At 40.1% G+C, this 26,047-nt stretch overlaps 1 protein-coding gene across 5 annotated transcripts; it reads right to left on the reverse strand.

Moving 5' to 3' along the window:
• Window positions 1-1,521: 1,521 nt before the first annotated feature.
• Window positions 1,522-21,166, reverse strand: PITX2 (paired like homeodomain 2). Of its 5 annotated transcripts, none has more exons than XM_054030098.1 (6): window positions 20,853-21,166; window positions 20,295-20,677; window positions 16,543-16,598; window positions 15,996-16,133; window positions 4,976-5,181; window positions 1,522-2,847 (listed from the first exon to the last, which is right to left on the reverse strand). In XM_054030098.1, the coding sequence occupies exons 3-6, from the start codon at window positions 16,586-16,588 to the stop codon at window positions 2,284-2,286; spliced, it is 954 nt and encodes a 317-aa protein (XP_053886073.1). In that variant the 5' UTR covers window positions 16,589-16,598; window positions 20,295-20,677; window positions 20,853-21,166; the 3' UTR covers window positions 1,522-2,283. The 5 variants fall into 5 exon arrangements, with proteins under 5 accessions (XP_053886073.1, XP_053886072.1, XP_053886076.1 ...); XM_054030097.1 differs by having other exon boundaries at window positions 15,996-16,136; XM_054030101.1 differs by lacking the exon at window positions 15,996-16,133 and having other exon boundaries at window positions 20,853-21,165.
• Window positions 21,167-26,047: the final 4,881 nt, after the last annotated feature.

Here is a 26,047-nt window from a genome sequence, read left to right on the forward strand (position 1 = left end):
CAGCTAGAAGTGGCCCCGCTCTTCCCCCCGCCCAACGCCCCCAAGACACACTAAGCGCCCTTATCCTGCTTGGGGGTGGGGGTCACTCTTAGCGGAATCCCATTCCCCCGACTTCTCCCCCCCCCCCCCCCCAGCCGCTGGCACCAACTCCTCCCCAGGCCCGTTGAATTGTCAGGATGCTGCAGACTGAACAAATCCGTCTGGCTGCCCCTGCCTCTCACCCACCGCCAAGGAATACAAGGGGAAGGTGACCCGTTGTCCAAAGGGCTTTTTGTTTGCTCTCCCTCCGCCGCGTGATCCCTGCCTGCAGGTCTGGCCGCGACTCCTCCAAAAATAAAGAAAGAAAAGTTAATGTGCAGCGAGCGCCGATCATAAAGCAGGGGCATTATCTGAGATCTCTTTTTAAGTGGCAGCGATTCCGTGCAGAACAAAGGCGCAGTGTCTGCTCGGCCTATAGGTAAAGTTACAGCAGCTAAAACACACCCAGCTGCAAAGAAACTCACACACACACAGAGGTTCAGCTTCTCCAGGGACAGGCACTCGAGGACCTTCCAGTCTCAGGTCCGATCTAGCCTGCTTATGCCCCCTACACAGCAAACCGGCGATTTTTTTTCTGCAGTTTGTTCAGCGTTTTATATTTTAATTAATTCTTGATTTTTTTTAACTCAAAAGCCCCATAAAAAAAGGTTCTCTCTCAACCTCCATTCTTCCCCCTCCCTATTCCCCACAAGGCTCTTAACATTCGCACACATTCATTCCCAGTTCAGATCTCATCGGATGGGAGGGCCAAACTGTAATTCATCTTGATTTACTTCATTGTCCTGGAGATGGCAAACTATAATCCTGTATAATTTCACGAACAAGCAGGTTTAGAATTAATGGGTCAATATTATTTAAAACAAAACACAGAGAGCACGACCTTTTCTCTCAACTACATATTGCAGTACAAGGCTCAGGAAACTTCAGGCTAACCTCTCAACCTCTTGGGCTCTCAGAGGTTGCGGTTATTTGGAGTGGTCTTTGCTTCTGCTAATGTCTGAAAAGGAATTTGGAAATAGAAATGTAATATTACATGAAAGATCTCTCTACTTAAGAAAAAAGGGTGACTGTGGGATTTGAATAGGAGGTGTTTGTTTGCAAACTTTTTTTTAGTATTTAGTAAAAGCTTCCTTCACAGCGGGAGCCATTCATTCTATACATGGATGCAGCAACTTTGTTTTTCGTTGGAAATGCTTGAGTCCACCAGTCTCAAATAATCCATGTTCTGCTGAGCTATTCATGGGAATAATGGAATCCTGTCTACTTTGCAGAAGTCAATCGTTCCAAGGCCAGAGTTTATTTAGCATGTAACTTTAGTGTAAGGATTTTTTGTGGGGAAATAACTGTAATTTATACCTATTACAGTAAAAATGACTGCACCGTGTTTCCAAAGAAGGGGATCCAGTGTCATCTATCAGTCAATCAGTGTGAAGTAGTTACCACTATGCAGTTAGTTCATAAAAAAAAATCCAGACAAAACTGTATGCTGTATATTTTACTCCCATGAAATAAAACACATTTTTCATGTTTGCTGAAAAGTAAAACAATAATATTGTACGAAATGTTATACACAGGGCATGTTTTACATTGCAATTTCAGAAACATCATTGCATCCACCAGAGATACTATTCTAAAACTGATATTCACACAATGTTTTTTAATAATAATATGTTAGAAACATACAGTGTCGCATTTAGTATATACATTCCCTTGCTCGCAAGCGAAAAATTCTAATCGCTTCTGTGTAACATGCTTTATTTTAAAGCCTAACCTTTAAAAACACTGTTGTGATATTACTAACAACTGCTTTTATAAAATTAATTTGACATTTCCATATATATACATCCTTTCAGTCATTTTTTATGTTAACAATGCTAAACTTAAAAAATAACAAGCTTATAGTAACATTAAAATGTCATATCATATCCAGTCAAACATTTGTCCATATATATATATATATATATATATATGCATATGTAAATATATATATATATATGTGTGTGTGTGTGTATGTGTGTGTGTGTTCTTGTAACTGTTGGAAATACTCTTAGTGAAATATGTCAGAATCTGCAGGAGGTCCTTTGAAAACAAAGGGACTATCTTATTTCAGTGGTTTCATTTTCTCTTTGTTTTCTTTCTTTCTTTCGTTCTCTTTCTCTATAGTGCCCATTACTTTCTAGTATAATTCTCAGTCTTTGTGGGAAGGGGGAGGGATTCCCATTCAGTATTTTATACTTTAATATCTCACACGGGTCTGTCCACAGCGTATTGGCATGCGCTCAGGTTGGAAGCTGGGTTCTGAACACTGGCGTATCCAAAGCTGGAGTGCTGCTTGGCTTTAAGTCTCAGACTAGCCAAGCTAGAGTTACATGTGTCCCTATAAACATAAGGAGGTGTTGGAGGAGCATAAGGACAGGCTGGCGTTGGCACTGCAGAATTCAGAGAGGGATTGCTCAAGTTGTTCAAGTTATTCAGGCTGTTGAGGCTGGAACCAGGGACCCCAGTGACTGCAGAGGGCACCATGCTTGAAGACATACTCATGGATGAAATGGAATTTGGAGGGGAGAACATGCTCTGAGAAGACAGAGGGTTGACATTCATAGAGTTGAAGAAAGGAAAGCTTTTGGTGGAAAGGGAGGCAGAGGTCAGGCCTTTGGCTGCCCAGTTGTTGTAAGAATAGCCGGGGTACATATCATCGTAGGGCTGCATTAGACCGTTAAATTGTGGACCAAAGCCATTTTTGCAAAGCTCAGCCTGCTGGTTTCTTTCTCTCTTTCTCCATTTGGCTCTGCGGTTCTTGAACCAAACCTTTAAAATAAATAAATAAATAAATAAATAAATAGATAGATAAAAGGTCAGGCGCGGTTTAATTATGCAAAAACTAAAATCACAGCACTTTGCTAACGGTGAAGGTCATACAAAAGATATCACGTGTTCCTCTGACAAGAGAATTGACCAGTGTAAAACGGGATTGCATTTTTCACTATTAACAGACGTTTGTATTTAAAATGGTTATTCAAATCTACAACTCCCTGAAGTTCGCAAAATCGCAAAGAAACTCTCCGGGAACCGCAGTGCATACTTTAGCGATGTTTTGTTCTAGCACATCCAGACTGTGGTAGCTGCAGATCATCACATAAAATATTTGTTTTAGAGCACACATTTTGCAAATTAGTTTTTCTTTTGTGATTCCGAAACACACATTCGCGCCACAAAAGACATCGCGTTTACAACATTTGGTCCCTGTCATTTTACAAACGGGAGATATTAAGTGGAAAAAAACCACACATCAAAACTGCAAATTGAATGCAAAACGCGTAGAAAACCTGCAGAATTTTGCCAGCGGAGAAAAATTATATTTCCGATTACAGATAGAGGGAAAATACTAATAAATCTCAGCAGCTCTTTTAAACTGCAAGCTCCCCATTGTGCTAATCTTCAAGAACCCCCGAACTCTTATAAACAAACGTGTCTTTCTGCTTTTTGGCAAAGTTTGCCTTTTAACAACGTGCTAAATGAGATCTAAGGTCCCTCCCTCCAGACAATGGCTAAAACGTGTGCCTTTCTGCAAATCTTTCCAATCCACATCTTGGTGTCTGATTTGTCAGCTAGCCTCCTGCAAAGTTATTTTGTGTACTAGAGGCCTTCCCTGGCTCCTCTTTGTTTACACAAACGATGTTTTACATTACAAATCTCTAACTGTACAATTACTCCTTGACACTGCTTATACACAGCTATAAACCAATATCATGCCCCACTCACATTCACAAAATATTGTCAACTTAAAGCAGCAAATGTTTCTCCAGCTATCTTCACAAAACATCCATCAGTTATATTGCACTTCATGAATAAAAATATAGAGTGTGAAGTGGTTGGTAAAATTACCTTAACATTTTATAATCCGATATTTTACCCACGAGTCTACTAACCATAGACAAAGAAAGCAAAGTGACTGTTTTCAACAACAAACAGCCTAAATGAAGGAGACTACTTTTTAAAATAACAATGAGACCAGACAGATTCAAACAGTTTGCAATCCCGTTCTGCTTGAATTAATCAACAACACATATAGCCTGATTTTTTCCTCTCCCTTTTTTATATTTCTTAATTACTCACTGTATATTTCCACTTTTCAGTTTAGTCTGAAGTCTACAACTTGACTATTTTTAATTAAAATATATGTTTACTTCTAAATTTCTGTAGATTAAGTTAGTTCCTAATTTAAAACAGAGGCCTTTATTAATTTATTGTATAGGTCTAATCTAATTCTAAAGCATTTAAGACTAAATGGACTTTTCCCACAAATAAAACACGTTTTTCTGTTTACTGTATTTTTATAGAATCCTTGTACAAGTAGAGCAATAAATGAACCACGGGTATAGCAAGGATCTCTGGATTCATTTTTGGAGTCTATTTTTGAGCGAAGGCCTCACAGTAATGGGATTGTATAGGATCAGGATTTGGCCCATAATCCTGATAAATCTTAGCACTGTGATAGTACCATAAATCTAAGGGGGGAAGGGTGGGGGAAGCGCTTGGGTAGTTATGAAACCAAAAGAAAGAGAAAATGCAAGGAAGGGCATGCCCCGAATGCCTATGAGGAAATAAAAGCCCTTGTGTACGTTGTGTCTTTTTCTCATTAGAGGCAGCACAGGTTGAAGCCTGTTTCAAGTTGCTTTCTTGGCTAATGTTTTCATTAGCATTTCGATCAAAAGGAAGAGAACACATTGCACAGTAAGGGCGAAACGTGCAATGCACCATATTCCAAGGAGGGAGATCATAATCTGTCTCGCTTTGACATAAATGTCTTGCTCCCTAATGCTTTTGTGCAAAGGCTCTGAAGTTTGGAACGCAAACTGAAATCGAAAGCAGCTGCAGTCGGTCTAACGCTTCCCCCACCGCCAGGCAGCATCGGGCTTTCGGCGTCTGTACCTACCCTGACTCTGGCTTCGGTGAGGTTGGTCCAGACGGCGATCTCTTCTCGGGTGGACATGTCCGGGTAGCGATTCCTCTGGAAAGTGGCCTCTAGTTCTTGCAGCTGCTGGCTGGTGAAATGAGTCCTCTGCCGCCGTTGCCTCTTTTTCTTGGAGGGATCGTCAACCCCGGCATCCTCATTTTTACTCTGCTGGTTTTTCTCTTTCTCTGTAAAAGAAGGGCACCCATTGTTCAAAAGGCTGCTCCTTAATGCTACGAGAAAATGTGGCGATTATTTCCCTACAGAGAGAAGGCTCATTTGATTGAATTTTGGTTAACCTTGTATTTACAGCTAAGATAATTAGGTGGGTATATACCCTCCCCCCCCCCACACACACACTCTCTACCGCATAGATCGATGTATCCGTTTCTATAGGTTATAGAGAGAGGCTATATCTGCAGATTATATAAATACAGATAGAAGATGTAGATATAATATGTATCTGTATGCACATAGTTCTGTATCCAGATAAATAGCGTTACTTGTCTGTACATATGTAGTTATAATAAACACGCACGTAGTATTTCATGGAGATAATATAGTTATAATCAGACCTTGATTCAAATACCCTTCCAAATACCAAAGGAAATGATAGTCCCTACATGTATTGTATCTCGCGCATTAAGGTTCATTGAGGCTCTGACTAAATAATTGTCCCGGTTGAATATCCTTGTTCTCGCCTTGTGGACCCTCTTTCCCCACAACTCCCCGGTTGAAGGGCGCCGAGGGGGTCTCTCTCCCTTTCTCCGCAATGGGATGCTGGGGCAATCCGTAGTCAAATGGGAGCCGCAGTGAATCCCAATGCAAACCCGCCGGAGAGTCCCTGCAGAAGCAATTCATTATACGGGGGGAGGGTTTTCCCTATGCTCCCAATGAACACACAGACCGAAGGCAATCAGCCGGGCTCTGCTGCCACGAGAGACGCTCAGAGGAACCTCAGCGCGGTTTCAATTCACCTCCCTTCACTCAAGAGAAAATAAGAAGAGACTGCGGAGGAGGGGGGATCAGCAGCGAGACTGAGCTGGGGGACAGGGTGATGCAGAAGTTACCACGGGGGGTTTGTAAGCGGGGGGAGGCAGCAGGATGGGTGGGTGTAGCCGCAACCCGGGATGGACTCTCTCTTACCTGCGGCCTCGGGGCTGGAGGTGTCCGAAATGGTGTGCACCTCCAGCCGGTGTTTGGAGGAGTCCAGGGAAGAGCGAGACTGCCCCGGCGCTACAGCTGAAGCCATGACCAGTGCCGACTGGTGATGATGGCAAGAGGATGAAGAGGAGGAGGAGGAAGGTGAAGTGGAGCACAGCTTATTCCCGGCTCCCAGGCGCTCCAGGCTTAACGGATCTTTCATGAAGTTCATCGGCAAAAGAAAGCCAAATAGTTCTCTCTCTCTTTGTGTCTCTATGTATATATATATATATGTATAGCGATGTATATATAGATATATACACACTGCACCCCCTCTCCAAGGCGCAGCGTTGCAGAAGGCGCAGGCTCAACTCCCTGGTCCAGTGGGAGACAGAAAAGCAGCAGCGGTGGACGGCGTTCAAGAAGCAACTTGTTACCCTTTCTACTGAAAGAGTCCTAAGAAGTCTAATGTGCAAGTCCAGCCAGCCTTAGCTAAAGTCTCAAGGAAAATATACACAGAGGCGCACGGGGTTTTCTTTGTGGCGTGAAGGCAGCAGGAAGAGGGAAAAAAGACGATAAAAAAGGGGGAAAAAATCGACCCTATAATAATAATATTCCTAATAATAATGAATAACCATAGGAACCAAGTCTCCTGTCTGACACGCTAAGGCGATGGCAGTGTCAGTCAGTAAGTGTCAGAGTGACAGGGGCAGGTAGATGATATTATATCCAAGGCAGCAGCAGCAGCCCTCCCCAGCTCAGCCACTCTCTCTTGTGCACACATCTACACACAGCACCCAGGCGAGCAATGGACCCGATCAGCTCAGCCGCTTCCCTGTTTGCCCAACATCTTAAAACCAGAGGAGGCCTTCCCCGGGCAGTGATGTCACCCGACCCCTTCCCTCCCTCCTCCCCCGCCCGGGACCCGCTGCTCAGGGCAGGAATGATGTCGCTCCGGACCAATCAGGAAGCGCTAGGCGGAAGGCAGACTATAATAACCACGACCTATCAGAGAAGCAGGGCTGGGCTAAGTAATTCACCCTGCGGGACTAGGGGCTTGTGAAACCTGCCGTGCCCAAATTGCAAGAGATTGGGTATTTAAAGGAGGTGATTCCAAACGGGGGTGAAAGCATATGTGTATGTTGGGGAGTATGTCTATATATACCCACACATTTTTATAAATAACATTTATTAACGTTCCACAGTGATATAGGGAAACAACATACTTTGCTGGCTTCACACATTTCTACACTGAAAAACAGGCTGCTGAGGGAAAGAAGAAGAAACAAATATAACCGAACTAATTTTAAAATCTCAACCCAAACCATCATGGATATTACCCTAGTCTTAAAAAGCCTTTCTATAATTGCGAACAAGACAAATGGCGGGTTATAAATCCGATTTACAAACAAACAAAACCTAGATTGTCAAAGAGAAATCACTCTTTTACGCATGATCCTAGCAAGTGTTTAGTACTATAGTCTCGTTTTACAGATTTGTTGAATAGAAACGACAACACCGAAAATACCACGCAAGTCTAAACGACCATTAATAAATCAAATAGATAATAAATTATACAGCTTTATACCAGTTTGACTAACCGATTTTTTTTTGCCGAAAAATTGGTAATTTTCGAATTATAGCAATCTTTTAAATTTTATTGGAAAGTAATAAACGAGATTCTCTCTAGCTGATACTTACACTATATTTGTACCTTGACATTTCTCACTTTTCTTTTACTATCTTATTTATTTTCCTGTGATAATTTCAAAGAAAACAAAACCAAGAAAATCTCATTTTTATGCAACATATAACCATCTATCATTTCAAGGAGATTTCAAACAACTGATCACAGAGACATTTTCTAAATTCCTTTTATTTTTAGAGACCATTTTCTTTCCTGTCGTCTTGAACAAATTACTAAGTAAAACCAAAATTATCCAAAGGAAAGAGAACGGAGAAATATAGAGCAACAATGTGACTACGATGAATCAGACACCGCTAACGCCGAGATATTACGGTGATGGGCGGCAGTATAAAATCCTCCCATAGGCTGCGTCTCAGAGCGCCAACCAAGAGCTAATCTCCCTTCTACATTCTGATTTTGTTTTCGTGTCCTGCTATATTACTACAGTAGTTGTTGGTGTGAGATAGTAGAAATATGGGGAGTTCTTCAGCAAATCTCACATTGGGGGGAGGGATAGCTCATTGTGAGATTGTGTGTCCTTCCATGTTGGCCACATGACTGGAAGGTTCTTCAATCAGAAGATGGGCTTGTCCCGCAGATAAAGCAAGAGGCAAATATATTTGAACCTATCCGTTTGTCTCCTTTGAATCTAGTTGCAAGAAAACACCTTATCCCAAATATTTGCAATAGGCTTGGGAGTGGGCCATAGCAGTGCCAGGGGGTTTTAAGTAGCACCCCATTGATTGGAAGAGTTCCGCTTAATGGCACGACCTATTCCAGACACCGAAGTTGTATGTGCAATTTACTAAGATTGTTCCTATACTTATAATTACTCTTCACAATTCTAGATGTCTGGGAGTTTCCCACAGATGTGACCTTTCTTAAGCCAACACAACTTCCAAGCTTCCCTTTCTTTTATTCATTTTTTGACAGGTCATTCTTATTAGCTGATGCTCTTTCTCTCAGTATTATCGCTTGCAGTCTTACTTATCGCTAAATTATACATATTACTTTAGCAGCCTGTTGGTAAAGAAGGTTAAATTAATTTACATTCTGCTCATTATCTGGTGTTTAAATGACGTGTTTTATCCCTGAGATTTGGCAAAGAATCTCTTTCCTCAGACCCCACAGCGTTTCGATGGAGACAATGCTCTTACATTTGTAGTGGATTTTAATCTGATAAGACTCTAATTTGCTTAAGTCTTTTAAATAGGGGGTTTTAAATGATTCTAGCCGTTTTCTTATTGAATTTCCTCTAATTCCCCCAAGATCATAAAGTATATGTGCAAAGTAAATATTTCCTCCCTTTGCACCGGCAGCAGATGACCTATAACTAAGTCAATATGAATCCAGCTCCATTCTGCACAATTTGTTTACTAATCATATTCCAGTTTCTTCTTAACCTCGCTGTACTACTGTGGTCCTGTACTCATAAATCCCCGAAGCCCTTGTTAATGAAAGGACTCCATTAGGACGAAACCAATGCCTCCCAGTTTCATTATTTTAAAGGCAATGCTGGGACATTCCTGCGCGTTAGATTTGGAGGTTCAGAACTTCAGCAAAGTAAGTTCTGTCTTTTAAAGGAAGTCCGGGAGATGGGTGGATGGACAAAGCTAATACAACAATTGCTATTTTCTAATCCTGTATTTCAGGATTATATTGCAAATAACGGGGAAAATTAGAGAAGCACGAGACCCTTATTACCTTTACACAATTTGTAATGGAATAAATCTCTCTCTGGTTAAAGAACAGAAGCGCTCTGGGAGAGGGGTTGGAGGAGAAAGATTACAAGGCTTCTATTTTTATCTAGGGCTTCCACTTTTATACGTGGAGTATGGGCAAAGTGTGTGTGTGTTGAGGGGGAAGAGCTATTCTTCATTTATATTTTTGAAGACGGGGCTTTTTAGTTTAGAATTGCAAACCTTTCCTTGAATCCTGGGATTTAACGAAAAGACATATGTATGGTTTGGAAACTGCAAGGCACTTATTATGCACTTTGTGGGTTCCTCTGTAATGGGATGCTATGTTGAATTCTAACTTGTTTGGTCATAAATCATTATGATTTTTTGCCTCTGTCATAAAGCTTAACGTTGGTCAATTTTGTACACAAGACTCCACATGCGCAAATGCACGGTGTAACTCGTAGTCAGAAATGAGATTTAATGTTCTCTGATAAGAGATTGAATTCGGTTTCTTTTTCCCTCTTCCAGACAAATGGTTTGGAGGATTTTTGGGGTCTGACATAGAGCCATGCTGTTTTGTCACTGTATTAAGCAACCGATTATGCATTTTAGTCTTATTTAGTGTTAGATTTTACTGTTCAACCCCGTTTGGAAACGCCCTGCAACAGAATCCTAGGGATTGTTCTTTAGTTTAGCATGAAACGAAACGGTCAGTTCTCAACAGCTACTGTGCTATGGACTTTAACAATGGAAGAATATGAGGATGCGTGGCCAACCACGCTCCTTTTTAGTGGGCATTTTTAAAAGATTATAAATTGGAAATTTTGTCTGTATGTCTGTCTCTTTAGTGTCTCTCTCCCTTCCCACAGTCTGGTCCAAAATTTTAATTAATCAAAGAACAAGAGCCCACCCCACCCTATCCTACCCTACCCTACCCTACCCTGCTTTGACGTCTTTATTGTCAGCTCTTTCCTGTTTCTATTAGTATGTCAAGAATAATTACACATGTAAGTGACTGCAAAACCATGCTTTTCTATATAGTGCACAGCACGCAGTTTTAGTGACTGTTGCGCATTTGAAATTCTGAGTTGAAGGATTAGGCGATTTATAGTTTGCAGACTCCCTTGGTTGTTAGAATATTAGGCGCTGATGGAAGAAAAAAACCTCAGCTCTGTCAAGATTCTTTTGACAAAACCCTGGACTCCCTTTGGGTTCCTTTGCTTTAGTGGCGCTAACTGGCTCTAACTCCTTCTCCTATCTGGGTTCCAGATAATAGATGAAATGGGTCCCCTTGTAAAAATCTGAATTGTGTTAAAGAATCACCAGAGATATTTTTTTATATAGAACCTTCCTAAAGAATTTGAATAGAATCATTGCTGGGTCCCAGTTATGAAGCATCTCCCGGAACCTAATGGGCTATCTTAGATCCATTTCTACCTGAACATGTGTGTAGTGGAGGGTTGGAGTGGGGGGGAAGTAGGAATAGAGACATATTCAGGTATAGTCAGAAGGGAAGACTACAGTCACTTATTTACAGTACTGTGATTAAAACTCCACCATTGCTTCGCCCCCTGTCCTTTCCCCTCCCCAGCCATGAGGGTAGCTAACATTCGGCATTAGTTGTCATGGTGACCATAAATCAGATAAATCCAAAAATACCCACCTTTAATCTGAGATGAAGTTTTTATTTCCCTAGCGAAATAATATTTTAAAAGCTGTCAGCTGACCAAAAAAACCCTCAACCTAATTGTAGGAACCTAAGTAATACATTACTGCTAAAGGTTTAAATTAAAATGTCAGAAGTTGTTTATTTTTTAATTCTGGTAGAATCTTTGGTTCTCTTTAGATTCCGGATCCTCACAACCTCTGTGCAATGGGGATTTCGGAAAGGGTGAAACAAACAAACAAACAAAACAAAAACCCAGCACCTTTGATTGTGGGCAGATTTCCTTCTGCAGGGTTTCTTGCACTTTCCACTGAAAGAGCTAGTGCTGGCCAATGTCAGGACAGGATACCGGAGTAGATATCAGACCAGTGGTTTGATCCATTATGGTAAATCCTATGTTTCCTGATCATTTGTAACCGTTAGGCGGGGGGAGAAGGGGCTACAAATTCTGCACAGATTTAAATTGATCTCTGAATGAGAGAAAGAGAGAGGGAAAGAGAGAGCGAAATCTTGACACAGGAGCTCAGCTGACCTGCTTAGCTGAGTACTGCTGTGTTTGCAAGACATACTGCAGTTATTTATTTTCCCACTTTTGCCTTCATCTACTATAAGATCATTGTTTCTAGACGTAATACTCTCCTAAATGGATAAATTAGTTCTTATGTAGAGTCTCCAGCTAGTCCTGTTGTCTTTTACCTTTGGCTTGTTGTCTTTCGCCTATCTTGGATTACCGGGTATTCTCCTAGATGAAGAGCCATTAATTACCCATTCAGTCAATATTAGGAAGACGACAAAGCTTTTTACATAGGATTAAGAAGACATCAGATTGTTCCATTAGTATATTCCTCCTCACGAATAAGCTTTCGTTATACATTTAGTTTTCCCTGGGGTCAGTCTAACAACTGCTGCATCTATTATTGTCAGACGACGACGACGACGGGAAAAAAAAATCAAAGGAACAATAAGTAACTTTTAATTCTGATTTTGCAGAGAATATTTGAAGGGAAACTTAAATTTGGGGTAGGAACTGCTATAGTCGCATTGCCCCTGGAGAGAGACTCAGTCCCAATCAATTGCGGAAACACTGAAATGTAGTATATGACCAGAGTGTGTTGCTGATTTAGAAACTGGAAACCTCATTTCTCTTCCTTCAAAGGCTCCCACCTTCACTGTTCAGCTCCCAGTCTCTATCTTAGTCCTAGGCCTTCCTTTGCTCTTTTAGGACTCTCTTTCTTTCCCAGGCCAGATGCTTTTCTTTTATCTTACGCAGGCCTTTCTTCTTCAGGTTTCCTTCTTTCCTTCTTCTCAAGGTTATTTTCTCTGATTCCCTCTAACTGGCCAGGCTGCTGTTAGGAAGCCAAATGCCAATGGTTTCTCTACCCCTTTTTGGACACGGTTGCCATCCTAAATTACATTTTGGTACTGAAACTGTTCAAGCAGCACACTGTACTTCCTGGCATGCAGACTTAGCTACGGTGACATTTTGGTGGTCTCAGGTGGCTTTTCCACAATATCTGCACTGGCAGTGCCCCTGAAATATGTATCTCGCTGAACTAATAGGATACAGAGATTTTCAGTTAGGCTGGGATCCGGTTGAATATCCATCCATCTATCTATTAGCCATCCACTCACACACTACATTAGGATAGCTGTTGATATTGGGTTCTTATAAGAAACTAGACTATGAGTGGAGGGGCGACAGAGGGCTACCAAGTTTGCATAGTTAGCTTTAAACTTGTGTAAAAATAAGTGATAAATATCTTCTTTAAACAGTGGTGTACCTAACTTTGCAGGGGAATATGTACATAAAGATGAATGAGTGGGGGATTTTCTAAAAGTGATGTTAAATTATTGATTATTCAACCGCAAATAATTAAACAAGTTTAACTAATCAATTTGCGATGTTGAGAGCGATGGAATAACGCAACGTGTTATTTCAACATTATATATTATAAGCCTGCTATTCAATGACTGGGTTATTAATTACGTAACATGATTTCTAAAGTGGAATTTACTAAACGATAAATAATTATTGCATATACTCAGCATGCCCTATCAAAAAGGCCAGGGCACCGCACAGAAATTAAAATAAAATAATAATAAACAGTACTTATAAAATGTAATGTTTGTGGCTGTGTGCGTCCCTCCTGACCCCCCCGCCCCTCGCACTACACAGTTTTAGTAGTTTTATGTGGTTTGTCACTAAGAAATACTTTTCCTATATTCCATGTTATGGCTAAATATAAGATTAGAATATTTGCATTCGAAATTATTTGTAGCAAGAATATTTTCATATAGATATTAATATGACTGTGTACATTCCCATTTATTTTAATAAAGCCTTTATTTTCTGCTGAGCTATGAAAATGTTCAGCACTTGCAGAAACTCAACAATCATTTGTATTTTGTAGGCTCTCTTACTGTGATTTCCCCCTCTTACATATCTTTTTTCTCCAAAGTCACAGTGACCTCAACAGTAATTGTATAAAAGAAACTATGGCAGGATATGCTCCTAAAGAATAATTGTTTCGTGTCTCTGACACCTGACTTGATTTGTTAGAAGTAAATGACATAAAAGATGAAGTTGCTGCATTTCCTTCTAACCAGGCGATACAAAAACAAGGTGGAATAAAAGATTTAAAACAGAAAACGAAAATAAAATAATTCAGCTAAATAAAGAAATATACGGTTTATATTACTTTCAAATAAATCATCCTAACAACTGAGGACATTTCGGGAGTTATAATTGTTCATTAGGTATTAATATAACGGTCTGTATTTATACATAGCTCCATGTAGAACAAATTCCACGAAATATTACCATTTAAAAATTCCAAAAAATTGCCAACAAACTCAAGGTTTTCAGCATTACTTCAACACATATTTTAATTAATGGTATTAAATATGTTTGGATAGCAATTTCCCCTTCAGTCTGAAGGGTAAAAAATAGACTTATCGATATTGCACTAGGCAGGAAATTTTACATGTAATACAATAATCCGGACTCATAATTAATGGCTAAGAAAATAACCATTTGTTTCTCAGCAAGGGTAGTAAAAGCTACCATGTCATAGAGCATATGTGGATATTATTTTTATAAATACTTAGAAGAATAAAACTGGCTTGTAAGGACTCATAAATTTATTATAGCAGAAAGGTCCCCACTTTCCCATTAGCTCGTGCTATAGTCTTTGATTAAGACCACCTGTTCATTGAGGGGAAAAAAAAGGTGAAGGGTAAAAAGGCCTTTGTTATTCTCAAACCATATATAAACCAATGTCATCCTTCCTCTCCACATTATTTAACAGCTATTACGTGTGGATGAAAAAGTGCAAAACACTGATAAACCTTATTTGTGCACAATTTAATATCATGTATTTTTTCGGGATGACAAATTATTGGGTCATAATTCTTTAGGGTTTGGAATTGTCTCTAATCTTGGTGTTTAACTATCCTCTGGTCTAATCATTTATTTTTATAAGGAGCTCTCAAACAGTGATTAAAACTTCCAAACGGGGAATGGGGGAACGAACAATTGCAAATCACTGGATGTTATCTGAGAAATATTAAGCTATTTAGCCAAATAGGGTTAATACTATATTCTTACAAGTAAGTGTTTAACCACAAGACCAGGAATACTTACATTATTAGTTCAGTCCAGTTTCCTGTACTATTTATTCACTTTAATATACAGTATTTTATTTAAACAAAATTATTCTCCTCTTGGATTAAATAGGAACTTGAAATAGAGATCTTGTTTTCTTCTTTGTAATATGTTTGCATTGATGTTTTTCTTTACTACATTTTGTATTCACATATTAGAGCCACTAAAACTTGAATCAAAAAGGGGGTGGAGAGATCCTCCTACAGTGGAAGCTAAAAGGTTTCCTGTGCCCCCCCCTTTTTTTTAAAGAAAAAAGCCATTTCCGATACTTAACGGAGATAGTTACCAAACATGTTTCTTATTTTGAACTTTTAGCAACAATTTTTATTGTGAACTTTAATTTAAAAAAATGCTGACGCAAACACTTCCGATTAGGTACACGAAGAGAACATTTTAAAGCACAGCAAAAATGTGCATTGAAAGGGTCGCATCAAAAGGAGGCCGATACAGCCCGACAGTCCGTCCACTCGACAGATCCTGCCTGCACTCCTTACTCAGGCAACCCCGCTCCCCTCCCCCTTTCGAACTCCGTGGGAAGTATTGCCTTAGCAAAAAAAAAAAAAAAAAAAAAATAGCGCACGAGCTGGCCCTGAAAGTTGTTATTTACAACGTGCACTCTGCTCTTTGCACGAGGAAAATACCTCGCGAAGAATATCCATTTTTAATTGCGTTGCATGCCCCACAGCAAAAAACCTGGACCCAGTTAACTTTCAAGGAAGGGGGCTGCATTGTCCAGTTCCCCCCATTGGTTACTTCTCTGTGCAGTGGCGCAGATGTACAGCAGCAGAGGTCGCTGTTGGACCACGTTTTAGCTCAGGACCGGCCTACCTTCCCAAACAAGAGCTCGAGAGAGAGAGAGAGAGAGTGTGGAGGATGTGAAAGGAGTCTGGGAAACTTCCTCTGCATGTCCCCTATCCAAATAACAACCAAGACACTTTTCACTAGAATCCAACCAGGACAGGACACTGCACACCTGAGACAAGCCCTTTGGCTTTTAGTTAAAAAAAAAAAAAAAAAAAAAAAGAATGAACAAAGAAGGAACAATTAAGCATCCAACCTGTTGGAGTCTCTCTTCCCCTTCTCTCACTCACATGTGATAGGGTGAGTGATAAGAAGGTGACTGGGACTGAAGGGAGGCGGCCTGGGGGGCTCTCGCTTACCGTTGGCGCTGGGATGCTGCCTCCCGAAAAGCTTGCTGCTGGTTGCCTCTTTCCTGCCCTCTGGAGAGTCACTGAATTCCCCCTTTTTAATATCAGAGTCTTTGGAGAAAAGACATTCAACTGTAGAAGGTTGCACCCCTACTAGAGAGAGGACGAGAGGGAGAGAAACAGAGAGGAGAGGTTGTCAAACGTAGAACTCTGCCAAAGCACCATCACTGTGAACATTACAGTCCGCGTGAATTTCACCGCAGTACAAATAATTTAAAAGTCCAGAAATATTTATCTTCAATTTTGTTGATTATTATAGTATCAGCTCTCTGCATAGAGAGAAAATAATATTTGATCAATCTGCACATCAGTATTTGTAAATTTAATATGTGATTATAAAAATATACGCGCATATTTTGCTCTCTCTCTCTCTCTCTCTCTCTCTCTCTCTCTCTCTCTCTCATGCGGATAATACACAAACATTTACATTCGAATAAACCACTCTTCTGCCTACATAAATAATATGTCCATATGAATCGATCGGAAATATTGTCCTTACCTAATTGAACACAAGCCGATACTAGCTTACGACAGTTGGACTCCATCACCCGTTATCTGTAAAACATAACATTTATTGGATTTTATTTTAAAAATGCTTACTTAAGAAAAATCAAACCTCAAAGGAGCAGTGCTGTAGTCGGTGTGAAGCATGTTGCTAACATATTTTCGTAACGATTTTTAAAAAATACATTTAAAAAAATCAGAATCAAGTTCACCTATTTTTCACTCCGAAAGGGACACACTGGCATTAAAGGGCAGTCATAATGATCACAATGATCAAGGCGATCAAACATTTCTGCCTTTACTCCCTTTAAAGAGTCGCGGAATTTATTTGTGAATGGCGAACGGACTTTTGTAAACACTTATCTACTATTTTAAAACTTTGCAACCAAACTTTTCCTTAGCACATTTTAACCCGGTTGTTTGTTGATTCATAATTTGCTCAGAGGATAGAATACCTGGCATGTACAAACTGAGTTTAAATTAGACGGTAACATTTGATGCAGCAGATTTAGCTTTCCTATAAGTAGCACAAAAGGGGCTTCACACTTTCAAATAATACTCTACTTTAAAATAATGTAAGGTTACTAGGGGGTAATACAACCCTGCGCTAGGCTCAATTTCATTTCATTGTATCTTTCTCTGTAGTACGTTCTAAAGGCTACCACGGCCCCCTTTGGTCTAGGAAACCCTCATACCCCATTGTGCTCTGCTCTCTGTTCAGCGAGGTTCAAACAGTAAACCAAGCACCAATGGAGTAGTTGTAGTTAAGAGCAGGTAAAACAGAAGCACGAGCAGACTGCAGAAGTGTATCCTAGAGAGAAAATCATTTGTATTCATTAAGGATACGCCGCTGATTACACGTGCTGCCTCCCTGTCCTGGGGAAACCTGACAATGCGAGCCATGAGCGTCCTCTTTCTAATCTAGCTGGCCAGGCAGTGGGAACCCGGTCTGTGACAGTTTAGGATCCCCAGCCTGAGAGCACTTGCTGGTCGCCGCAGGAGGTGCGCCTTCGCTATCCCTGTGCCAAAGAGCAGCAGTTTGGCTGCTCCAGATTTAGTGATTCTGCAGTAAAATCACAGGATTAGTGCCTGATTGAGATGTCTGTTCGTGAGATATTACAAAATTCATTATCACAGCTCTCTACTAACTCGATATGAAGTAACACAGATGGGATTTTATTAGTCCAGGCTTCAAATGTTTACTTATGATAATTTCTGGGGAAATTTGCATGTCATCATCATTTCGGTAATCTTTTCTTTCGTTCCTTCTTCTTTTTTTTTTTATTGTCTGAACTGGGTGAATTATTAGCTAGTGCCTAAAATGCCGCAGAATGGCGTTTACAAACATTTTTGATTACATAAATAATAATAAAATAACAAAATAATAATAATAATTAATAATCTACATGAGTATGGCTGAACCAACCAACATTCACATTTTCCAACGCAGTTTGCAGCTCTGTAAATAACACGGATTTTCTCCTAGGAAGTGAGAATTAAAAAATAAAAAATAAAAAAAATGGTCAAGGTATGTTTCTCAGGACATTTCTGAGTCTTATTATTACGCAGGAATTGATATTCAAAGCCAAAGAAGGATTTAGGAAGAACTCTGATCTGTATTACATGCTCCTTCCAATCGCTGGGCCTAGTATATGTGCTGTGGCTAAATTTTTGGAGAAGGCAATTAAGAAAACCTTAATTCCTCTCTGATGGTCCTTAAACCGGCTCTGTCAAGACAAGCCTTGCATGACAAATTCAGTTGCCTTGCCTCTTCGCTTTCCTTGATGGCTAATTTATCTAACAAATTGAGACGCACAACTTTTTTTTTTTTCGAATGGGAAGTTTTTCTCTCCCTTCAAATGCTGCTGTCCTGGGATGAATATATTTTGTTAGACAGGATTATTACTCTCCTGGCTTCAGCCGCTCAAATCCCAATCACACCGCTGATTTTAATTTTCTCTCTGTTAATTTTTATAAGAAATATCAACAGGGGAATGGCATAAAAGAAGAGGCGATTTTCCGTTGACTACAGAAATGACAGCGCTGAATCATTTAGTAGTGGCTCTGCTCTCCCCTTTGGTTTTTATTTTAATTTCTCCTATCCACTTTGTCACTTTCAAACGATTTAATTATTTTTATAAATGAAAACAAATAGCAAACTCATAGACGGTTGAAGTATTTTCTTTTTCTTGGATTGCTGGGGAAATTCAGTTAATTAACTTAATTTAAGTGCTCCGAGCACTTAAAGTATAGCTGACCTGGATTAATAATAAGCAATATCAGGTGAGTTTTACACATTGGTGTTATTTTAGAAACAAATTAATCTGAGGCCCTGGCAAATATCTTGCAAATCATATGCAAATAGGGTGACCAGATGTCCCGATTTTATAGGGACAGTCCCGATTTTGGGGTCTTTTTCTTAAATAGGCTCCTATTACCCCCCACCCCGTCCTGATTTTTCACACTTGCTGTCTGGTCACCCTATATGCAAAACATTTTAATATCACAGAACTACTGGTCATAATTTGGAGTTAGTAGTTTTTGTAATATGGTAGGTGTTATTGTAGGTGGTTCATAAACGAAATCGGTGCTTAATTTAAGGCCTAATCCTGTAATCTTTATTCACTCGAATAATCCGTAGTGAGTCCCAGTGACTGCTCTCGTGAGTAAGGGTTATTTGAATAAATAAAGAATATTTCCTTATACTGGAAATACAAACAAGCCTTGCTATTTACAGTCTAGTAAACACAGGACAATGATTTAGATTATTTCTATTGTATTAATATTTCTTGAAGGTTATATGTAAGGCTATTCATTTATCGGCACACACATTACACTTTTTCATGTAAAGCATATGCAATTCCTTTGTGCATAACACTCTTTTACTTCCCAGATATGCAATTGTCTGAAACTAGGTAAAAATCTTAAAGCTTTAGGTGACTTCTTTCCCTAACTTGATGTAAGTTTCCTTACAGTAAATGATGTCCTTAATTTAAAAAATAATGTTCTGGAATGCTGCGTCTAGGAAATAAATTAAGGTACGCATAGTTAGAGAGGAAGCGACCCACAACATTTTCATTTTATTTTGGAGGGGGAGAAGGAAAAAAAGCACGGTGAGGAATGTAATCGAGGCAATATTTTCCGTCCACAAACAACGTACAATTAATAATCTAACTAATTAACAGTAAAATAAATTAAAATAAACAGTAAAAACGCACTAATTTAAAAGCAGTTTTAAAAGACACAATTTTTAAATCGTGACCAATCTGAGCTGATCTAAATAATTAAACTCTCTTCTGCAAAAGGGCCTGTCTCGCAGGTAGTATTCTCAAGGCCTCATTTAATAGCTGGATTTTTTTCCCCTAGGCAAAACATTAGAAGCCTTTAAAAAAAAAAAACACCCCACCCTTAGTGACTTGACTCCTTTTATCTCTTGAACGTCCCTCCAGATGTATTAACGTGAAGTAGGTAGAGGAAGGTTCAGGGAGATGCACCGTTTTCCGAGACAACTCACGATCTTCTCTATTGCCATTGAACTGCCCTCATCGATCATTATTGCCATGACTGAAAAACAGTGTAAAGTCCCCAGAACGGCTCGACTCACGTCTGTCTGGAACGGCCCTAGCTCGCGGAAAGAGACATCAGAGAGTCCCACAAATCACCGATCGGGGAGGATCCCCGCACAGTGGAACCAATTCTCAGACTCGCATTATCTCACATCCCAGGGAAGGATGGGCCTCCACTTACCGGCTACCAGTTGAGCTTTCCACCCCGTTATTCTTCCTTCTCCTCCTCGAGATCGAGCAAATCCTGCGGGCTGGCTTGACTGCAGCGCCAGCGACGCGGGGGCAGAAGTAATAAAGGATCCAAACCAGAGCGCAGGGTTCCGTGGAGGGGGGCGGCGGAGGGCTAGTGTATTCGCTGTGGGATCGGAGATCTTCCTGTGTCTGACTCGCTCTTTCTTTTACTCTCCGGCTCTCTCTCTCTCGCCCCCTCTCTGCACTGGGAGCGACGTGACGTCAGCAGAGATTCCACCAAACTCACTCCACCGAGGAGCGGAGCCGAGGGGGAGTGCAGGGGGCAGTGGAGCTGGGGAAGGGGAGGCAGAGGCAGCGATACACAGAGGGGAGCTGCGCGGGGAAGGGGGGGGGGCGGGATACAGAAAGAGCCAGGCAGAGGGACACATAGACAAGAGAAGCGGGAAGAAGGGAGATAATAAAACAGAGTCAGGCTGTAGAAGAGAGACAGACACCGAATAAGAAACCGGAGTGAAGGCAGGGCAATTAAGAGCAGGATCTACATTACCTCTATGCTATATTAGCATTTGTATGTTTGACACACACGCGCGAAAATCGAAATGATGAGGCAGGAAAGGATGAAGAGTAACAGAAATTCTGAGAAAAAAAACCTGAAAGTGTGTGTGTATGTGTGTGTGTTTGGGGGAGTGGGAAAAAGAAAAAAAACAGGAAAGGGGAAGAAGAAACAAGCAAAGGAAGAATAGTTAGAGCTAAAGAAGAAAACCGAGGTGTGTGTGTGAGAGAGGGGTCTGTGTGTGCTTGCTCGAGAGAAAAAGAGAGAGAGAGAGAGAGATGGGGTGGGAAACGCAGCGCTGGAGAAGTCTGTGCAAAGGTCCAGGTCATTTTGCTCTCGCTCAGGACTGTTCCACTAGTTCAAAGTCAACTCGGACCAGACTGAAAAACACATTGCGGCTCCCAGTGTGCAGCTGGGAAGGGGAGGCACTGGCCAGTTTTAATGAAGGGATTGCGATGTACAAGACGCCGAAGCTCATTTAAGTCTAGAATTTCCTTTGCTGTAGATGCACCCAACAAGTTCACATAAGGTCGCTGATAACTCATTTTTTAAAATGACGAGGTTAAGGGTTCTGCAAGAACGGTTTTACCCCCGCAATATTGTGCTTATCTAGATATTTACATTTGCTTCTGAAAATGTGTGCTACTGTAGGAAGCTATAGATAGAGGGCAAGAACAACTGCCTGGCTATTTAAATGTAATGTTTTGTTTGTCATTAGGAAAGAACATAGGTATTTGTAAACTTTATTTGTATAGGCTCGCTAGTAAAGTGCTATAAAAATCGGACATATGTACTACTCGGTGTGAAAGGTGATTACAAACAAACATTGTGTGCGATATTTTTTATATCCTTAGGCTTTTTGCACACACACACGTATATATATATACTTATGAGAAACAACTGAAGTTATTTGAAATTCCCGTTTAACGTTTGATATTCGTAATACATCGTTTAAGGAAACAATATAATATCCAAAACATTAAGTTGAGTTTGTATCACCATCCATTGAAATTCGATTTTATTGAATTCTCTGTATTTTTTTAAAAAGTACGACGCGGAAAGTATATATTTAAACCAGACAAATGATTTACTTTCCTGCTGAATATTTTTAGTGACTTCCCGTATATAGCTACACTACTTGAAAAAATACATATTTGTTTTCATTACTTCTGACGATGCATATAATACGTTTGTGTGAATTTTCTTGAAGTATTTCATGTTTTGAATTAGTTTTAGTTAGTACTAAATGTGGTAGTAATTTTTGAGGATGAAAGCAAATTACTCTGAAAATGGCTAAGAGCTGACAAAGTAATTTTATGGAAAGGGTTATCCTCTTTCGCTACTAAAGAAACTGAACTGCATTCTAACATCATCAAGAATTTATGACGCGGGTAGAAAATCTATTTAAACGCTAAGTGTTGTCCATTTAAACACGCCGCAAACAAATTGATTTACTTGAAAGAAATCAAAATGCATGTGTATGAGTTCTCTTTACAAAAAAAAAAAAAAAAAAAATCTGTTCTTGGCACTCTGGATTTCTGTCCTTGGGACTGGTATGCTAATTTAATACAAGTTTCTCAACCAATCTGAAGAAGAAACAGAAGAGAGGAAAATCCACTAGAGTTCACCTAAAATTGTGCTGTCGATGAAAAATATTCGGATCGGTCCTCACAACCTTCAGTCGTATTTTTCGGTGAAATAAATGCGTATTTGTGTGTCTTAATTCATATAGGTACTGGATATAATAACGAAGGTAAATAAATACCCAGTGTTGTGACTGGGTTTGCTTTGAAGCCTCCGAAGAATGCGCGAGAGAACTCTGTACAGAGAGACATACACAGCTGTGCTTGCGCAAGTCCCCCCACTTTCCCGATTCGGAGGTTTTAAAGCAGCAGCCGCTTGCTGAAACTGTCCCGTTTCTGTCTGGGCTCTCGCCTGGCCGTGTGCTGTTGCTACCCCCATGTCGGGGCTGCAGCGGGATCAGGAGTTGAGCTGGGCACTTATACTGGCCCAGAATCGGTACAGCTGAAGTGAGCAGCTGGTGGGAAATGCAAATGGCTCCTAGAGAAACATAAGATACAGGGTGATTTTCATTCCCTCCTCGAGTGTGTGGAAGGAGCTGGACATACGTTTCACGCTCCTAATCCTTCTTTTACATTTTTAGTCATACTCCTATTAAACAACTAATTAATGCCCAGAATCACCAGGGAATACATTAGACATGCTGCTGTGGAATAGGGGTTCCAGGGTGTCTGGAAACTGTGGAGCTGACTTAATACATGCATTTCCATTTTTTTTCCTTTCTGCCAAGGCAGTAAATGTAATATTAGAATTCCGGACTAGGTAAAGGCCGTGGTGATTGTATTTGTATTCCAATTTGCCTCAGACAATGTCAACAACTTAAAGAAACAATCGGACGAACGGTAGCTATGAGCAACATTTCACCATCCGTGGGACCAGTTTTGAATACTTGGGCTACTGCAGTTTTGTAGCAGGAGTCTGACATGATCCTAATTCTGCATTTCAAGACTGGCACAGTTTTACATAAACACCTTTGGCTCGGATTACTCCATAATTCCGGACCGATAACGCCTCTAACCTCACAACAATCCCATGCATGGGGGGTACCAGTAAACATACATTTCCCCTTTGCAATGATTTGAAAACGCCTAAATTTACTCATCTTCCAACATGCAGAAAAAGCCGTTTTAATACATTATTATTAATAGGATCCCTTTCCAGTCACCTGGCATAGCGAGGAGTGAGGGCATGTTGGTTAAAAAGTGCTCGAGGATTCATAGTAGTAATATTTTAATTCTTGAAGTCAGCTGTTGGACAAACCAAAACTGGAATTAAGATGCTTTGGTACTGTCAAACTAATAGAGCTTCTCCCACGGAAAGGGAAAACCAACCCAACTCAACCCATGATCAAATAGGGAGCAATACCCAAGGCAAACGTTCTGTGCCCTGAGCCAATCCCCACCAGTGTGGGACTTGAGAGAGGTTTAGTATTATTATTTTAGGAAGTGTGGTGATAGGGCTCTTCACTACCATCTACTTTCTTCTCTCTTGGATTATGATCTCAACCCTCGCAAGCAACCACCCCCTCTCAATCCCCCCACCCCCCGCGCCGGCTCCCTATCTGACAACAAGCGAGTATGTAAATACCAATGGCTAGCTGTGTTTAACAGCCTCAAACATTATTGATTTGTTGGCTGCTCGAAATTTTCTTTCCTATCCAGATCTTGTTTCCAAATTGTTCATTCAGGCCGTTGATCCCGATGCTACAATACAATAATTGTTAAAAAAGTAAGCATTTCAAATGGACCAATTGATTTGCATATAAATTAAAATGACTATGCCTTGCATATTCCAGTGGTTTATAATCATTGCGAAATTAATGCTTAACCACTTGAGCTAAAAGAATATATAAATGTCTGTATTGACTCGCTAATGAATTACCTAATTAAAACGTCCTGAGGATGTTGGTCGTTAGAAAGATTGCTAAATCAGGGCACATTAGGGGTAAGGATGACAGTGTGAATCAATGCAGAGCAATCTCTGTTAACACAAAGTAATCTAAGCTTCACACAATGATTCCTGTATTTATTTTTCTATGCTTTGAGCTCTTACCCCTCTTCTATTAATTCTTGGGAAAAAAAAAAGAAGAAAAGAAGAGGAAGTGCAAATATTGCCCAGTTTGTTCTAGAATTTCTAATATCCAGAGCGATCTATCTGTAGTTTTCACTGGAGAAAGTACAGCAGCAGCTCTTTAACCAGGATGCCCTTAGCATAGACTGCGTTATACTTTCACCTTCCTAGAAAGAAAGCCCAAGCCACAGCCAGGAGCAGGGAAGCAAAGCAAAGCATGTGGAGACCATAATGTAATAGATATGCTAACTGAGCACTTACCTTCGCATGAGAATAGGAATAAAAGGTCTCTCTTCTTATGAGAGACAGTGCAAAGGAATGCTAGAAGTTCAGAAACAGGCTGGCGGTGTGAAAATCTGTAGCCTCGGGGGCTGGCCAACAACCCCTTTCATTTCAAGCACTTATTGATTTGCTGTTGTCATCTTTGGCGACGCAGAAGGACACTTGAAAGAATTTCTGATGGGGCTCTGATCTCAGGAACGAGGTGACCTGACCGGGCTCTCACCAAATTCTTAATTACCACATCAACTGCTTGGGGGGAAAAAAAACACTTTGACAGCAACAGAGTTTGCGTATTCTGAACTTTTTTAATTATTCAGAAACTCTTTTGTCTCTCCCTCCCATTACTGTATGCGCAATTTCATATTAAATTTTCTCTCTCTCCACTAGTAGGCCTGTTTATCGATCAGCCTGATCTTTGGCGTGTATATCACTAACCTTCTGACACCTTTAGATCTTGTGACACTTCTAATAAAATAAAAACAAGCCAGAATTTCTGCAAAGGACAGTAAATGTGAAAACATATTTTAACCTAGTGAAAATAAAGCTCTTTCTTTCTTTCTTTCTTTCTTTCTTTCTTTCTTTCTTTCTTTCTTTCTTTCTTTCTTTCTTTCTTTCTTTCTTTCTTTCTTTCTTTCTTTCACTGTAATGGAATCTCTGATGATTGCTAGCGCTCTGCACTCTCTCTGGATTTCAGAATACATGAGTGGAAATGTACATTTAAACATTTCAAACAAACACATTAGATGTCAAATTGTAAATAAGGAGGGGGAGGGGAGAGAGAACAGAGGGAGCTGTGTGTTACACTGTATCAGAACTTCAAACCTGCCACTTCAACTGACAGCTTTGTTTGAATATCATCAAAATTAGATATATACAGTTTGAACAGAGACAAAAAGGAAAATTCGTACAGAAAAATCAACATGGAAAATCTATTATCAAAGCCAGCACACTAGAATGCAAATGATATCTCTTTTACATCAGTTTCAGTACACTGAAGAAGACAAAATTGAAAAATGGCAGCATCACTTTTGACTAAAGGGAAACAATATACCTTTGTCTCACTTGGTAGATTAAAACACACACAAAAACCTAGATCTTCCTTTTATGAGTATTGTTTTTCATCTTGGTAGTGTGGATAAATAACCATCATCTAATCGCTCTCTTTTAACTGTAAAGCAAAATATTCTCAGATCTAGGTCTTGTTCCTTTGACCCTGAGAGGGTAATATTTATTTTGGTGTCAGCACAGCAGTTCAG

This window comes from Malaclemys terrapin, chromosome 5 (genome assembly GCF_027887155.1).
Source record: "Malaclemys terrapin pileata isolate rMalTer1 chromosome 5, rMalTer1.hap1, whole genome shotgun sequence".
Lineage (NCBI taxonomy): Eukaryota > Metazoa > Chordata > Testudines > Emydidae > Malaclemys > Malaclemys terrapin.